This window comes from Tachyglossus aculeatus, chromosome 23 (assembly GCF_015852505.1).
Source record: "Tachyglossus aculeatus isolate mTacAcu1 chromosome 23, mTacAcu1.pri, whole genome shotgun sequence".
In the NCBI taxonomy this organism is placed as follows: Eukaryota; Metazoa; Chordata; class Mammalia; order Monotremata; family Tachyglossidae; genus Tachyglossus; species Tachyglossus aculeatus.
This window is the reverse complement of record NC_052088.1, coordinates 10548896-10567057: the sequence shown is the minus strand read 5'-3', so window position 1 is coordinate 10567057 and position 18162 is coordinate 10548896. Positions and strand designations below refer to the sequence as shown.

Below are 18162 nucleotides of genomic sequence, written 5' to 3'. Positions count from 1 at the left end.
TTGAACCCATGTCCTCTGACTCCAAAGCCCATGCTCTTTCCACTGAGCCACGCTTTGACCCCTTATTAGCAGTTCTAATAAACAAATTTGTAGGGGGAGGATGTGACCTCCCCACAGGGGGCAGGGATCATATCTAATTCCCACTTGTGTATTCTTACCCTGTGCTTAGTATTTGTTAAGTGCTTACTATGTGCCAGGCACTGTACTAAGCACTGGGGTGGATACAAGCAAATTGGGTTTTGGACACAGTCCCTGTCCCACGTGGGGCTCACAGCCTCAATCGCCATTTTACAGATGATGGAACGGAGGCCCAGGGAAGTGAAGTGACTTATAATCAATCGCATTTATTGAGCGCTTTCTGTGTGCAGAGCACTGTACTAAGCGCTAAGTACAGTGACTTGCCCAACGTCACACAGCAGACAAATGGCAGAGCCAGCATTAGAACCCATGACCTTCTGAATTCCAGGCCTGGGCTCTTTCTACTATGTCATGCTGTTTCCCAAAAGTAAATGCTCTGTAAATACCCTGGAAAAAGTGAAGTTCAGGAATGATCTGTGAGCTGCAGTTCCTGGCATGCTCTTGGTTCCGTTTCCTCAGGTAATGGAGAGTTTGGTGTGATTTCAGTAAAATGCGAGCAGTTCCCCCTTCCAAGGAGGCTAAGGATGAGAGAGGCATAGAGGCAGCCTGGAGTGAGCTTGGAAGAGTAAGTTGATTTAACTTGTACATATCTATTCGATTTATTTTATTTTGTTAGTATGTTTGGTTTTGTTCTCTGTCTCCCCCCTTCTAGACTGTGAGCCCACTGTTGGGTAGGGACCGTCTCTATATGTTGCCGGCTTGTCCCAACCGCTTAGTCCAGTGCTCTGCACACAGTAAGCGCTCAATAAATACGATTGATGATTGATTGATTCTCTAATAGCGAGGAGGCAGCCTCCATACGCCCCTTAAAACACTTCCCATCTAGTTCTCAATGGCAGCAAAGCAGCAGGGCTATTGTCTACAGCTACAAGCATCATCCATCATATTTATTTTATTTGTACATATTTATTCTATTTACTTTATGTTGTTACTATGTTTTGATTTGTTCTCTGTCTCCCCCTTCTAGACTGTGAGCCCACTGTTGGGTAAGGACTGTCTCTATATGTTGCCAACTTGTACTTCCCAAGCACTTAGTGCAGTGCTCTGCACACAGTAAGCGCTCAATAAATACGATTGAATGAATGAATGAATGAGGGAGAAGGGGTTCAGCAATCAGCCTGGGGGCCTGCAGCTCATTTTCCATGTTGGGTCAATCTTCCACGGGCTGACCAGGAAAAGTAGGGAAGAGAAGCAGTGTTGCCTAGTGGCTTAGTGAAGCAGCGTGGCTTAGCGGAAAGAGCCTGGGCTTTGGAGTCAGAGGTCATGGGTTCGAATCCCGGCTCCACCACACGTCTGCTGTGTGACCTTGGGCAAGTCACTTCACTTCTCGGAGCCTCCGTTACCTCATCTGTAAAATGGGGATGATGACTGTGAGCCCCACGTGGGACAACCTGATCAACTTGCATCCCCCCAGCGCTTAGAGCAGTGCTTTGCACATAGTAAGTGCTTAACAAATGCCATCGTTATGATGATGATTATTATTATTACTGGAAACAGCACGAGCCTGGAGGACCTGGGTTCTAATCCCAGCTCTACCAATTGCTTGCTGGGTGACCTTGGGCAAATCACTTCACTTCTCTGGGCCTCGGTTTCCTCAACTGTAAGATGCAGATTAAATACCCATTCTCCCTCCTACTTAGACTGTGAGCCGCTTATGGGCCAGGGAATGTGTCTAATTAACTTGTACCTACCCCAGCACTTAGAATAGTGCTTGACACATAGTAAGCACCTAACAAATACCATAAAAAAGAGCAACGCAAGAGGGTTTGAACTGGGGGGCTCCTTCCTGCCTGTGAGTCCAAACTAGCGGCAAAACCCCTGACTGGATGTGCAGTCCCAGGCCATACAACGACACCCCTTCCCTCCTCACCAACCTGCCTGGCACAAAGTAAGCATTTAACAAATTACTTTAACAAATACCACAATCGAGTATTTACTGAGCTCCTGTGAACCTGTCACTGAATGAAGCGCTCGGGAGAGTACACGAGACAACAAAGACCGAATCCCGGAAGCTCACACTCTAACGGGGGAAACAGAGAGAATAAATGATAGACGGGAGGAAAAAGAGAACCAAAAGATGTATAGGTGAATAAATAAATAGTAGAGTATTTAAATTGATCTAATCAAAATTATCACAGGTGTCTGAGTGTGTAAGTGAGGAGGAGGTAGTTAGGGAGACATGACCTGATAATAATAATAATTAATGATAATTGTGGTACTTGTTAAGCACTTACTGTGTGCCAGGCACTGTACTAAGCGCTGGGGTTGATACAAGCAAATCAGGTTGGACACAGTCCCTGTCCCACATGGGGCTCACAGCCTCAATCCCCATTTTAAAGATGAGGTAACTGAGGCCCAGGCAAGTGAAGTGACTTGCCCATGGTCACACAGCAGACAAGCGGCTGGGGGGAGAACATTAATCAGGGAAGACCTCCTGGAGGAGGTGGGGTTTACTTGTATGCCTAGTTGCTAGCTGGATCTAGGGTTAGACTCAGGAAAGTAATACATTTGTAATACATTCGAAGGCACGGAAGCATCTTCACGAGAGAAGCAGCTTGGCTTAAAAGAAAGAGTGTGGTCTAGCGGATACAGCACGAGCCTGGCAGTAAGGGGGACCTGGGTTCCAGTCCCAGCTCTGCCATTTGTCTGCTGTGTGATCCTGGGCAAGTCACGTCACTTCCCTGTGCCTCAGTTCTCTCATCTGTAAAGTGGGGATTAAGACTGTGGGCCCTATGTGGGACAGGGACTAAGTCCAACCTGATTATCTTTGACCTTCCTCAGCACCTGGAGCAATGCCTGGGACATAATAAGCTCTTGTCAAATAGCACATTTAATAACATCATTACTCACAGATAATGAACGAGTCTGGAGTAAAATCGGAGATACAGGAACAGCTGTCCCGGCTACCTTTTGGGAGGGGGTTGTGGGGAGTGGCGAGAGAGAAAAGGGGAGGCAGAATCGTCGCTCCATTCTCACCTGTATAGGATATCCGAATAGCGGTCACGGGAATACTGGAAATCTTCAAGGGTTTGGCTTGAAGGAACTTAAATGCAGCATCGCTCAGATCTTCGGAACTCAGTTTCTGCAGTACCTTCCTCGCACGTGGTCCTGCTACCCCAAGAACTCCCAGCTCGTCTGTGACGTTTCTGATCTCAACGTCGAATCCTCCACTGGCTGCCTCTTCCTCTATCCATCTGAAGATGAGCCCCAAGCAGGGGGATCAAAATTGGGGCCTGGATCAGATCCTTTATCATTTCAGGGCTTGGAGTGTTCCGTGGAAAAGACGCACTGTGCTAGCAGCAAAACAGGACTCATCTTCCCGCTCAAACCCTGTGCTGTATTTGTTAAGCGCTTACTATGTGTCAAATGCTGTTCTAAGCGATGAGGTAGAGACGCATCAATTAGGTTGTTCATTGTCCCTGTCCCGCATGGGGCTCACAGTCTAAGTAGCGGGGAGAACAGGAGACCTGTAGACTGTGAGCCTGCTGTTGGGTAGGGACCGTCTCTATATGTTGCCAACTTGTACTTCCCAAGCGCTTAGTACAGTGCTCTGCACATGGTAAGCGCTCAATAAATACGATTGATTGATTGATTAATTGCTCTGCACACAGTAAGCGCTCAATAAACATGATTGAATGAATGAATGAATGTTTGCACAGATTTATTACTCTATTTTACTTGTACATATTTACTGCTCCATTTATTTTGTTAATGGTGCGCATTTAGCTTTAATTCTATTTGTTCTGATGACTTGATACCTGTCCACATGTTTTGTTTTGTTGTCTGTCTCCCCCTTCTAGACCATGAGCCCGTTGTTGGGTAGGGACCGTCCCTAGATGTTGCCAACTTGGACTTCCTGAGCGCTTAATACAGTGCTCTGCACACAATAAGCGCTCAATAAATATGATTGAATGAATGAATGAGTGAACTGAGGAACAGAGAAGTTAAGTGATTTGCCCAGTGTCACATAGAAAGTACTGGGCAGAGCCAGAATTAGAAACCAGGTCCTCTGACTTCAAGGCCTGTGCTCTTTCCTTAAGTCATGCTGCTTCTCAGCTCTGTAGACATCATGACCACCCTCAAAAGCCTGTAACCCTCACCCTCAAAAGCCTGTAACCTTGGGATTATTCATGCTGCTTCTCATCTCTGTAGACATCATGACCACCCTCAAAAGCCTTTAACCCTCCCCTCAAAAGCCTGTTTCCTTGGGATTATCCTCAATTCATCTCTCTCATTCAACCGGCCTTCCTATCAGTCACCAAATCCTATCGGTTCAACCTTCACAACATCTCTAGAATCTGCCCTTTCCTCTCCAACCAAACTCTTACGCTGCCGATCCAAGCATCTATCACTACCCGCTTTGATCAACGATATTTATTGAGCACTCATTGCGTGCAATGTTGACCCCCGCGTCAGCCTACTCGCTGACCTCCTTCCCTCCTGCGTCTCCCCTCTCCAGTCCAATATTCATTCTGTGAGTCAGTCAATCGTATTTATTGAGCACTGTACTAAGCAGTTGGGAGAGTACAACACAACAATAAACAGACACATTCCCTTACAGTCTAGATGGGGAAACAGATATTAATAGAAATAAAGAAATGACAGATTAGTACATAAGTGCTGTGGGGCTGGGGGTGGGGATGAATAAAAGGAGCAAGTCATTCACTCATTCAATCGCATTTATTGAGCGCTTACTGTGTGCACAGCACTGTACTAAGCGGTTGGACTAAGTCAGGGTGACAAAGAAGGGAGTGGGAGAAGAGGAAAGGAGGGCTTAGTCAGGGAAGACCTCTTGGAGGAGTTGTTGGGGGAGGTAATTGTCTCTCGGATTATTCTGCTGACTGGATTATTTTTTTAAGGAAAATTCAGTCCAGTCAGGCGAGGGAGAGCTGATTGACTGCCTTACAGCCATTGACAAGGAGTTTCTTTTTGATGCGGAGGTGGATGGACTGGGGGTTTGTGAGGAGTGGGGGAGATGTGGACTGACCGTTTTTCAAGAAAAATTATCCAGGCAGCAGATTTATCATCTAGCTTTAATTCTATTTGTTCTGATGACTTGACACCTGTCCGCATGGTTTGTTTTGTTGTCTGTCTCCCCTCTCTAGACTGTGAGCCCATTGTTGGGTAGGGACCGTCTCTATGTGTTGCCAACATGTACTTCCCAAGTGCTTAGTACAGGGCTCTGCACACAGTAAGCGCTCAATAAATACAATTAAATGAATGAATAAGGAATGGGGTGGGGAGAGCCAGGAGGCAGAGATGTCAGCGAGGAGGCTGATGCAGTAATCAAGGTGGGGTTTGATAAGTGCTTTGTTGCAGTTTGAATGGAGGAAAGGGCAGATTTTAGAGATTTGAAGGTAGAACCCACAGGATGTGGTGACAGATTGATTGCCAAACCTCTAGTAATTTTAAAGCAGTTTTGCAATTATCGAGGACCTACGAGTTTATATTACATTGACTCATACATGTTTTCTGTCTGATGAGGCTTTAATTTCAATCTAGTAGAAAACTGGCATACAAGAGGATGAAAACGGGGAGACCTGTCATTTCAAAGTATCAGGAGGTATAAACCCAACACTAGGGCAGTAAGATTGGGGTGGATTGAGTAACCGAGTACCGTTTTTGGCTCTTGCTTCAGAATTATTGCAAATATTTCCCTGAAAATGAAGTCAAAAGCATCTTTTAAAGAATACAATCATTTCGTTTCAGTCTTTTGTGTAATGAAGATTCATTCATTCATTCATTCAATCGTAATTATTGAGCGCTTACTGTGTGCAGAGCACTGTACTAAGTGCTCGGGAAGTATAAGTTGGCAACATATAGAGATGGTCCCTACCCAACAGTGGGCTCACAGTCTAGAAGGGGGAGACAGAGAACAAAACAAAACATATTAACAAAATAAAATAAATAGAATAAATATGTACAAATAAAATAAATGAATAGAGTAATAAATCTGTACAAACATATATACAGGTGCTGTGGGGAGGGGAAGGAGGGAGGGCGGGGGAATGGCGGGGAGAAGAAGGAGGGGGCTCAGTCTGGGAAGGCCTCCTGGAGGAGGTGAGCTCTCAGTAGGGCCTTGAAGGGAGGAAGAGGATGTGCAGAGGAAGGGCATTCCAGGCCAGGGGGATGACGTGGGCTGAGGGTTGATGGCGGGACAGGCGAGAATGAGGCCCGGTGAGGAGATTAGCGGCAGAGGAGTGGAGGGTGTGGGCTGGGCTGGAGAAGGAGAGAAGGGAGGTGAGGTAGGAGGGGGCGAGGTGATGGACAGCCTTGAAGCCGAGGGTGAGGAGTTTTTGCCTGATCAATCAATCAATCAATCAATCAATCAATCATATTTACTGAGCGCTTACTTTGTGCAGAGCACTGTACTAAGCGCTTGGGAAGTACAAGTTGGCAACATATAGAGACAGTCCCTACCCAACAGTGGGCTCACAGTCTAAAAGGGGGAGACAGAGAACAAAACCAAACATACTAACAAAATAAAATAAATAGAATAGATATGTACAAGTAAAATAAATAAATAGAGGCCTGATGCCATCTGAATAAATTTAAGGCCGGTTAAGCCTGCACTTCCCGCCTTAAACGAAACGCACACTTACCTCAGATCATGGAGCTCTGAGCCAGAGCCGGTTATCAGTAAAAACTCCCCTGGGGACTTCTGACAGACAGTGAGCTCAGCGTACACTCGGCCTCTGGGTGTTAACATGTGACTTATGTTTGTAAAGCCAACCTAGGAGAAGAAAATCATTTCACACAGATGCATGTTCTGTTGCCTAGAGCCTAAAGTCTCTTAAACATTTTCGTGATTCGGAGGCCTCAGGAGAAGGAGATAGAGAAATCTCTAGAGTGTTTCAAAATTAGGGAAAGATTGGAGAGACTCGAAGACTCGAAGAAGAGGCCTGCTGGGGGGGAACGGCCACCCAAAGACATGCTCAGAGTGGAAGGGAAGATCTGGGGGTCTCAGCGGGGCTGGGGAGAGGCTCCCAGTCAAACACTGCTGCTCTTCCCACATAATAATAATAATAATATTTAATAATGAGGGTATTTGTTAAGTGCTTACTATGTGCGAAGCACTGATCTAAGTGCGAGGGTTGGCGGGAATATAACGTGATCAGGTTGTCCCACGTGGGGCTCATAGTCTTAATCCCCATTTTACAGACGAGGGAACTGAGGCACAGAGGAGTGAAGTGTCTTGCCCAAAGTCACACAGCTGACGAGTGGTGGCCTTTCTTCAGCACTGCTGAGGAGGAGCAAAACTGAACTTGGTTTATTCATTTCACCAGTCTAGGTTTTGGTGGAGGGGTAAAAGAGCAGGGAAATTCATTCATTCATCCATTCAGTAGTATTTATTGAGCACTTACTGTGCGCAAAGCACTGTACTAAGTGCTTGGGAGAGTACAATACCACAATAAACAGATACATTCCCTGTGCACGACGAGCTCACATGGCAAATGCCAGGCCTCTTGAGGGACAAGAGAAGCAAACGGTTTGGAGAATCATACTTGAATGATTACCAGGAGGCTGGATGTGCAAATAAGGCAGTGTTGATCAAAGGCATTTTTTAACTCAGTTTCCTGTTGTACTTCCTTTCCCCCCGAATCGAATGATGCTTTCTTTCTAATTTTTCATTTGATTATTGAACTTTATGTTGGCTAAGAAGACATGGGGAAGCAGCCTAACCACACGAAAAGATCATAATCCTGGGAATCCGGGGACTTGAATTCTAGTCCCAACTCTGCCACTAGCTTCAATCAATTTAGTCATATTTATGGAGCGCTTACTATGTGCTAAGTGCTTGGGAAAGTATGATATAACAGAGTTGTGAAGACACGTTCCCTGTCCACAAGGAGTTTAAAGTCTACAGGGAGAGACAGACATAAAAATAAATTATGGATATGTAATATTCTTTCATTCATTCATTCATTCACTCGTATTTATTTAGCGCTTACTGTTTGCAGAGCTGTATATTAAGCCCTTGGAAGAGCACAACATAACAATAAACAGACACATTCCCTGCCCACAACAAGCTTGCAGTCTAAGGTCAGTCAATGGTATTTACTGAGCGCTTACTGTGTGCAGGGCACTGTACTAAGTTCTTGGGAGAGTACAACATATAACAACATAACAGACACATTCCCTGCCTACAGCAAGCTTACAGTCTAGAGGGGAGACAGACACTGATATAAATATATAAACATAAGGGCTATGGAGCAGAGGGTGAGATGAATGCTCTGCACACAGTAAGTGCTCAATAAATATGACCGAATGAATGAATAAGTATACAAATCCAAGAGCAAGGATGATGCAGAAGGAGTCGGAGAAATGAGGGCTTAGTCGGGAAGGCCTCTTGGAGGAGATGTGATTTTAATAAGGCTTTGAAGGTGGGGAGAGTGATGCTCTGTTGAATATGTAGTGTCATTCAATCGGATTTATTAAGCGCTTACTGTGTGCAGAACACTGTACTAAACACTTGGGAAAGTACAATACAGCAATAAAGAGTGACAGAGTGATGCTCTGTTGAATATGTAGTGCCATTCAGTCGTATTTATTAAGCGCTTACTGTGTGCACAGCACTGTACTAAACACTTGGGAAAGTACAATACAGCAGTAAAGAGTGACAGAGTGATGCTCTGTTGAATGTGTACTGTCATTCAATCGTATTTATTAAGCTCTTACTGTTTGCAGAGCACTGTACTAAACACTTGGGAAAGTACAATACAGCAGTAAAGAGTGACAGAGTGATGCTCTGTTGAATGTGTAGTGTCATTCAATCGTATTTATTAAGCGCTTACTGTTTGCAGAGCACTGTACTAAACACTTGGGAAAATACAATACAGCAATAAACAGTGACAATCCCTGCCCATAATGACCTCACAGTCTGGGGGCGGGGAGACAGACATCAATAGAAATAAGCAGACATCAATACAAATAAATACAATTACAGCTATACACCAGTTCGTTCATTCATTCAGTCATATTTATTAAGCGCTTACTGTATGCAGAGCACTGTACTAAGCGCTGACAAGCTTAGCTGACAAGCTTAGCTGACAAGCGCTTACAAGCTTAGCTGACAAGCTTAGCTGACAAGCGCTCAGTACAGTGCTCTGCACATAGTAAGCGCTCAATAAATACGATTGATTGACAGTCCCTGCCCAGATGTACTCTATTCTCCTTTCCAGCTCTTTTCAGCCCTCGCCTGGCCTGGCCTCCAATTTCTGACCCATCCCCAGGATCCCTGGGCTTGAGGTGAACACGCAACATTTAGCAATGCCGTATTTACCTTGGGGATGACATTTGCAAAAAGGCGATCCAACAGTTTCATCGACTCTTTGCCTTGGACGTTAAACTTGCCGAAAGGTGAGAGGTCAATTAGCCCGACTTTTTGCATAACCTGTTTATACTCGGAGCCCACAGGTTCAAACCAGTTGGTGCGTCGAAAACTTGGCCTGTAATGCAACGGTGGATGTTTTAAAAGAATGAGCACCTCCTTTCTGATCCTGAATAAGATACTCTCTGGGTCTGCGAAGTCCTGTTCGATCCAGGAAATGTGCCTGGAGAGTCTGCTTGGCCAACAATTGTATGGGATGGACTCCACTCTAATTTCATTCATTCATCTGCTAGCCTTCCTTATGTGGAAAGAGGTGACTAATCAGCGTGGCTCAGTGGAAAGAGCCCGAGTTTTGTAATCAGAGTTCATGGGTTCAAATCCCGGCTTCGCCAATTGTCAGCTGTGTAACTGTGGGCAAGTCACTTGACTTCTCTGGGCCTCAGTTAACTCATCAAATGGGGATTAATGGTAGTGGCATTTATTAAGCGCTTACTATGTGCAAAGCACTGTTCTAAGCGCTGGGGAGGTTACAAGGCAATCAGGCTGTCCCACAGGGGGCTCACAGTCTTCATCCCCATTTTACAGATGAGGGAACTGAGGCACAGAGAAGTGAAGTGACTTGCCCAAAGTCACACAGCTGACAAGTGGCAGAGCCAGGATTTGAACCCACAACCTCTGACTCCGAAGCCTGTGTTCTTTCCACTGAGCCACGCTGCTTCTCTAAGACTGTGAGCCCCCCGTGGGACAACTGGATCACCTTGTAACCTCCCCAGCGCTTAGAACAGTGCTTTGCACATAGTAAGCGCTTAATAAATTCCATCATTATTATTAATCAAACTGGAAAATAAGACGTACAATGGTGTTTTGTCTTTTGTGTAAAATGGCATCTTGGCTGCAATAAGTTAAAGGCTTCTACCCTGCCTAAGGCAAATGAAAGATTACCGAATTAATCAGAGAATTATGGTGTTAGACTGACAATCTACAAAATTTATAACAAAGTGTTGATGATTTACCTCCACTTCCCCTAGGGCTGATAAACCGACTCTAGAGTAGGAGTTAAACATCAGTTAGTTTGTTACAATAAACTGGGTTCCAATGCGGACTCTGCCGCTTGTCTGTTGCCCTCTACACAAAGGAAGCAGTGTGGCCTAGTGATTAAAGTATGCACTTTGGAGTCAGAGGACCTGGATTCTAATCCAGCATCTGCCATTTGTCTGCTGTGTGACCCTGGGCAAGCCACTTCACTTCTCTGTGCCTCTATTCCCTCATCTGTAAAATGGAGATTAAACCTGTGATCCCCCCGTGGGACGTGTGTTCAACTTGATGATCTTGTATCTATCCCAGCCTTGAATACAGAAAGTGCTTAACAAATACCATTTTAAAAAAAAAAAGTATCCTGCCTGCATGTCTGTGCCATCACTGCAAGCCCGGTGTGGGCAGGGATTATCTCTCTTTATTGCTGAATTGTACTTTCCAAGCGCTTGGTACAGTAAGCGCTCAATAAATACGACTGAATGAATGAATGAATCACTGCAGAACTAAAGACTGAATATTTGCCTATTTGGTATTTTTCAGACGCCATACGTCTTAAAGAGCAGAATCATTTTAACTGAAAGCATAATAGCATTTGCAGGGTTTTAGAAGAAAGCAAAGGATCGATTGAGAGGCCTGCTCCAGCTAAATAGAAAGCATCAATAACCTCCCTCATCCCTGATTGATTCTGGGCTTCCAGACAACATGCCAAGTCAGGGTTTCCCTTTACTTGTATCCGGCCTCGTGTCCGGGTTGGTAAAACCAATGAGGTTGCTCCCATCCAGCATGGAAACCCATTGAACACTTAGACTTGAGAACATCGTAAATCCCGCTGACTCTCTCAGTAGGTCTCCCAGCAAATCTTTCTTCTTTAGGGTAGCCAACTAGAAAGGGGAAAATATAGAAATGCAGAAATCGAGCAAAAACTCTGCCGTCATACATGCTAATGTGAAATAAATAGAGGATTCAGAACATCTATTTGTTGTTCATGCTCTGTTTACATTAGATGAACAAAGTTGAAATCCATTCTTCTAGCTAGCTGGGTTAAGGAAAAAAAAGAAAAGCAATAGGCCGGGAGTCAGGAGATCTGAGTCCTCGATCTAGGACTTGCCGTGTGACCTTGGGTGAGCCACCTACGCTCTCTCGGCCTTAGTTTCTTCATCTGAAAAATGGGGACAATAAAGCCTACCTCTTCCTTCTTCCCAGAGATTTTGTGTGGATAAAATGAGATAGTTGACGTGAACACGCTTTGGAATAATGAGCACTATCAGCATAAATATACAGTATTATCATGATTTTTGTTTTAGAATTTCATGCATTTCTACCACAAATGCTCACTAGATATTTCATACATGCTATACATTCATTTAATGCTCTCCACTTTAGTCAGGCTAGGCTTCCTATCAAGCTAAGTATGAAATTTTAAATCGTCTGATATGGAGGCGGTTTCAAACATTATTTTGCAAACAAGAATACATCTCCAGGAGCATTTTACCGATGTTGTTGAATCCATAAGACTCCCTGGCTTTAACTTCTGTGTACTGTGGGGTGGTCCATTTCCCGTACCGGTTGGGATCCAATTCTATCAGGTCAAAAGGAGGTTCCCCATCAAGGATCCAGTCGCTGAGGTACTTTCCGACACCTCCAGCATGGATGATGCCATAGCTGAAAAGCACAGAATCCGAGGCTGAGCTTTGGAAATACACTTGGTTTTGCCATGATGGGCTTTTTGACTCTTCGTTGAGAAGCAGCGTGGCCCAGTGGATAGACCCCGGGCCTGGAAGACAGAATGTCCTGGGTTCTAATCCCGGCTTCACCACTTGTCTGCTATGTGACCTTGGGCAAGTCACTACACTTCACTGGGTCTCAGTTACCTCTGTAAAATGGGACAGGGACTGTGTCCAACTTGATTTGCTTGTATCCACCCCAGAGTTCAGTACAGCAACTGGCACATTGTAAGCACTTAACAGATACCATCATCATCTTCATTTGGGCTAAAATGCTGTTGGGGAACTAAGGACTGCCCTTTTTACAGTGCGGGCCTTTCTAGAGACAGTCGGGAGACACAGACTGCATGTGCCTTCCAGCTAGCTCCAGTCTCCAGGATTCAAGCACAAGGTTTTCATCACAAGGAAAGGGTGGAGGATTTGGAGCAATGAAGAAGGAGGAGGAGGAGATGGATGAGAAAGAGGAGGTGGGAAAGTTAGAGGAGGAAGGGGAGGGATGAAGGAGGAGGTGGGAAAGTTAGAGGAGGAAGGGGAGGGATGAAGGAGGAGGAAATAGAGGAGACGGAGGAGGAGATGGAGGAGGAAGAGGAGGTGGGAAAGTTAGAGGAGAAGGGGAGGGATGAAAGAGGAGGAAATAGAGGAGATGGAGGAGGAGGTAGAGGAGGAGAGAAAAGAGGAGGATATAATAATAATAATAATAATAATAATGGCATTTGTTAAGCGCTTACTAAGTGCAAAGCACTGTTCTAAGAGCTGGGGAGCATAGAAGGTGATCAGGTTGTCCCACGTGGGGCTCACAGTCTTAATCCCCATTTTACAGAAGAGGTAATTGAGGCCCAGGGAAGTTAAATGACTTGCCCAAAGTCACACAGCTGACAAGTGGCCGAGCCGGGATTTGAACTCATGACCTCTGACTCCCAGGTCCGTGTTCTTTCCCTTGAGCCACGCTGCTTCTCAGGAAGAGAATGAAGAGAAGTAAAAAAAACTTAATAATAATAATAGCAATAGTATTTGTTAAGCAGCGTGGCTTAGTGGAAAGAGCCCGGGCTTGGGAGTCAGAGGACGTGGGTTCTAATTCCAGCTCTGCCACTTGTCAGCTGGGTGATTTTGGGTAAATGACTTAACTTCTCTGTGCCTCAGTTACCGCATCTGTAAAATGGGGATGAAGACTGTGAGCCCCACGTGGGACAACCCGATAACCCTGTATCTATCCCAGCACATAGAACATTGCTTGGCATATAGTAAGCGCTTAACAAATACCATCATTATTATAAAGCGCTTACTATGTGCCAGGCACTGTACTAAGCACTGGGATGGGTACAAGGAAACTTAGTGGGCACAGTCCCTGTCCTGTGTGGGGCTCACAGTCTCAATCCCCATTTTACAGATGAGGTAACTTGGGCACAGAGAAGCGAAGTGACGTGCCTAAGGTCACAGAGCAGACAAGTGGCAGAGTCAGGATTAGAACCCATGACTTTCTGACTCCTAGGCTCGTGCTAATGCAGATGGGAGAGGGAGTCGGGGAAAGAGGGTTTAATCGAGGAAGGCCTCTTGGAGGAGATTTGACCTTAATAAGGCATTGAGGGTGGCGAGAGTGGTAGTCTACAGTGTATATGGGGCGGGGGTGGAGGGAGGGGGGTTCCAGGCCAGAGGGAGAACACGGGCTAATCCATCAATCGTATTTATTGAGCGCTTACTATGTGCAGAGCACTGTACTAAGCGCTTGGGAAGTGCTGAAATAGATGAGGTCAAGGCACAGTGAGCAAGCTGGCACTAGAGCCTGGAAAATGTTAATCGATCAATGCCATTTATTGAGTGCTTACTTGTGTGAAGCACTACTCTGAGAACTTGGGAGAATCAATCAATCAATCAATCGTATTTATTGAGCGCTTACTGTGTGCAGAGCACTGTACTAAGTGCTTGGGAAGTACAAGTTGGCAACATATAGAGACAGTCCCTACCCAACAGTGGGCTCACAGTCTAAAAGGGGGAGACAGAGAACAAAACCAAACATACAAACAAAATAAAATAGATATGTACAGGTAAAATAAATAAATAAATAGAGTAATAAGTACGTACAAACATATATACATATATACTGGCGCTGTGGGGAAGGGAAGGAGGTAAGATGGGGGGGATGGAGAGGGGGACGAGGGGGAGAGGAAGGAAGGGGCTCAGTGTGGGAAGGCCTCCTGGAGGAGGTGAGCTCTCAGTAGGGCCTTGAAGGGAGGAAGAGAGCTAGCTTGGCGGATGGGCCGAGGGAGGCCATTCCAGGCCCGGGGGAGGACGTGGGCCGAGGGTCGATGGCGGGACAGGCGAGAACGAGGTACGGTGAGGATACAATACACTACAGTGGATAGGCGCAATCCCTATCCACAGAGAGCTTAGAGACTACTGGAAGTTTTACCAAAATTACTAACATTACTAAATTCGACCGAGATACTCACCCAAAACCGATAGCCACCCAGTAATTTCTGACTCCCTGATGGGGTCCTACCATCGGAAGAATGTCTGGAGAATAGGTGATAGGACCAGAAACGATATTGATGATGTCTGCCTTTTTCAGGACTGGCACCATCTCCATGGCCGCTTCAACGTGTTCCATGATTCTGTCCAAATCAGACTCGAAAAGTTCCTTTCCAAAACCTGGAAAGCATTTGATTGTTATGTGATCATGTTGATATATACAATATAATAATGATGGCATTTATTAAGAGCTTACTATGTGCAAAGCCCTGCTCTAAGAACTGGGGAGGTTACAAGGTGATCAGGTTGTTCCACGGGGACAACAGTCTTCATCCCCATTTTACAGATGAGGTCACTGAGGCGCAGAGAAGTGAAGTGACTTGCCCAAAGTCACATAGCTGACAATTGGCGGAGCCTGGATTTGAACCCATGACCTCTGACTCCGAATCCCGTGCTCTTTCCACTGAGCCACGCTGCTTCTCTAATACAAGGTGATCAGGTTGTCCCACGTGGGGCTCACAATCTTAATCCCCATTTTACAGATGAGGTAACTGAGGCCCAGAGAAGTGAAGTGACTTGCCCAAAGTCACACAGCTGACAATTGGCGGAGCCTGGATTTGAACCCATGACCTCTGACTCCGAATCCCGTGCTCTTTCCACTGAGCCACGCTGCTTCTCTAATACAAGGTGATCAGGTTGTCCCACGTGGGGCTCACAATCTTAATCCCCATTTTACAGATGAGATCACTGAGGCACAGAGAAGTGAAGTGACTTGCCCAAAGTCACACAGCTGACAATTGGCGGAGCCTGGATTTGAACCCATGACCTCTGATTCCAAAGCCCGTGCTCTTTCCACTGAGCCACGCTGCTTCCCTAATACAAGGTGATCAGGTTGTCCCATGTGGGGCTCACAATCTTAATCCCCATTTTACAGATGAGGTCACTGAGGCCCAGAGAAGTGAAGTGACTTGCCCAAAGTCACACAGCTGACAATTGGCGGAGCCGGGATTTGAAGCCATGACCTCTGATTCCAAAGCCCGGGCTCTTTCCACGGAGCCATAGTACAGCTCCTAGCCATAGTATAGATCTCTGACTCATCTCTCTCGTTAGAACCACATAATCAATCTGTCAACAATCCTTTCGGTTCAACCTTCACAATATTGCTAAAATCCACCATTTCCTCTCCATTCAAACTGCTGCCAAATTAATCCAAGCATTTATCCTATCCCACTTGACTCCTGCTTCTGCCTCCTTGCTGACCTCCCTGCCTCCCGTCTTTCCCCACATCAGTCCATACTTCACTCTGCTGCCCAGATCATTTTTAGACATAAACATTCAGTCTATATTTCCCCACTCCTCAAGAACCTCCAGTGGTTGTCCATCCACCTCTGCATCAAACAGAAGCTCCTTACCATAGGCCTAAATCACTCAATCACCTTACCCACTACTACCTTACCTCCTGATTTCTTACTACAACCACACATTTGGTTCCTGTAATGCCAACATACTTACTGTACCTCAATCTCGTCTATCTCACTGTTGACATTTTGCCCACGTTCTTCCTCTAGCCCGAAATGCCCTCTCTCTGTCATCCGACAGATGATAAGTCTCCCCGTCTTCAGAACGTAATGGAAGGCACATCTCCTCCAGGGAGTCTTCCCTGCCTAAGCCTTCATATTGTCTCCTCCCACTCCCTCTGCATCACCTTTGCATTTGGAGTCGCATCCTTCATTATCCCCTCCCATAGCCCTGCAGCACTTACGGACGTATTTGTAATTTATTTATTTCTATTAATAATAATAATAATGATGACATTTATTGAGCGCTTACTATGTGCAAAGTACTGTTCTAAGCGCTGGGAAGGTTACAAGGTGATCAGGTTGTCCCACGGGGGCTCACAGTCTTACTCTCCATTTTACAGATGAGGGAATTGAGGCACAGAGAAGTTAAGTGACTTGCCCAAAGTCACACAGCTGCCAATTGGTGGAGCCGGGATTTGAACCCAGGGCCTCTGACTCCAAAGCTCGGGCTCTTTCCACTGAGCCACGCTGCTTCTAATAATGTCTGTATCCCCCTCTAGACTGTAAGCTCACTGCAGGTAGGGAACGTGTCTACCAATTCTGTTATGTTGTACTTTCCCAAGCACTAATTACAGTGATCTGCATCCAGGAAATGCTCAATAAACACAATTGACTGACTGATTGAAAAGGTCTGGGGACAGATTGAACGTGTGATATATATATTCCTAAATTAAGCAGAGACAGTTTCGGCATAAAAACGTTCTTAAAATGAAAAGTTTGTCATGGTCCTGGCTCAGGTTGAAAGCATTACAATGGGGTACAGTAAAATCTGTGTAGGAGGCCTACCCTGTATAAAGTCACCTACTAAAAGACCGTTTTTATGAATTTTCTAAAACTCATTTTCCCCTGACAAACAATATGCTAATAAATATCAGCATGAGAACATGATTTCTTTTTTTCAGAAAAAGCAAACTTTCCAAATGTTCTATAAAACCAGAGAATCAGGCCTTTCTTTCAAAAATGTCTGCAGAACTTTACCCCAAGGCATGTAGGTGCAGCTTCATTCCAACCTTAATGAAATAACCATTCCTTACTATCCTATATATAGCCCCTCAGGGATGTATTAAGCACGCAATCAATCAATGGTATTTATTGAGCATTTACTGGGTGTAGAGCTCTGTACTAGGCACTTGGGAAAGTACAAAAGAATTGGTAAATATGCGTGTATAAATATATGCACATATATATCAACCTTGCCAGGAAATAATTAGTCTAAACCTAATAGAAACGATAGGCTCTGAAAGAAATACTTTTAATGGAAACGGAAGTTGTCTCCCACAGTTGATAACTTTTGAAACCGATGTTTCTGGTATCGGATATTGTGTTGCAATGGGTAGGAAATTATGCAGGCTGGTAAAATATTTTGCAGGTCATGAGATCTTTTTACCTACCAGGTGGATTACTAGCAGAAAATAAGTTTAAGAACTAAGCAAAGGAAGGCCCTTTAGCCAATCAAGTACTGATTCCTTAGTGAGCACAGCAGAATATTTCACAAATTCACCGTCCATTATCATCAATCGTATTAAATGCCTGATAAGTATTAAGCACTGTAATAAGGACTTGGGAGAATACAACAGTAACAAGACCTGTTGTAGTAACAGGGAGGTACTGTTTGGAGGTGGGAGGGTGGGTATGGTGGGCTCTCAGTACACTCCATTACCTCTCCTCCAAAAGGCCTTCCCCAATTCCCTGACCCCAAGGAGTTTACAATCTAATATCCTAGCGAGAACCTGGTATTTTCTCGTTTTAACTCCAACCATCCCCGGCTGTTTTAAAGGCAATTTTCATTTATCTAAAGAAGAAATCTTCCTTTCCCACAGCAGAAACTTTTGAAGCTGTGTTTTCCCGTCCTTACCGCACAAGGGAGAGGGAGTGGAAATTCAGGGAT

At 45.1% G+C, this 18162-nt stretch overlaps 1 protein-coding gene across 1 annotated transcript in view; it reads right to left on the bottom strand.

Moving 5' to 3' along the window:
• DMGDH (dimethylglycine dehydrogenase) overlaps positions 1 to 18162 on the bottom strand; it is a 64321-nt gene that overhangs the window by 27182 nt on the left and 18977 nt on the right. Inside the window, exons 7-12 of the mRNA XM_038765484.1 lie at positions 14676 to 14874; positions 11997 to 12166; positions 11232 to 11385; positions 9422 to 9587; positions 6741 to 6871; positions 3115 to 3332 (exon numbers count right to left, since the gene is read on the bottom strand). Coding sequence (XP_038621412.1) covers positions 3115 to 3332; positions 6741 to 6871; positions 9422 to 9587; positions 11232 to 11385; positions 11997 to 12166; positions 14676 to 14874 — 1038 coding nt within the window. The remainder of the gene's footprint in view (positions 1 to 3114; positions 3333 to 6740; positions 6872 to 9421; positions 9588 to 11231; positions 11386 to 11996; positions 12167 to 14675; positions 14875 to 18162) is intronic.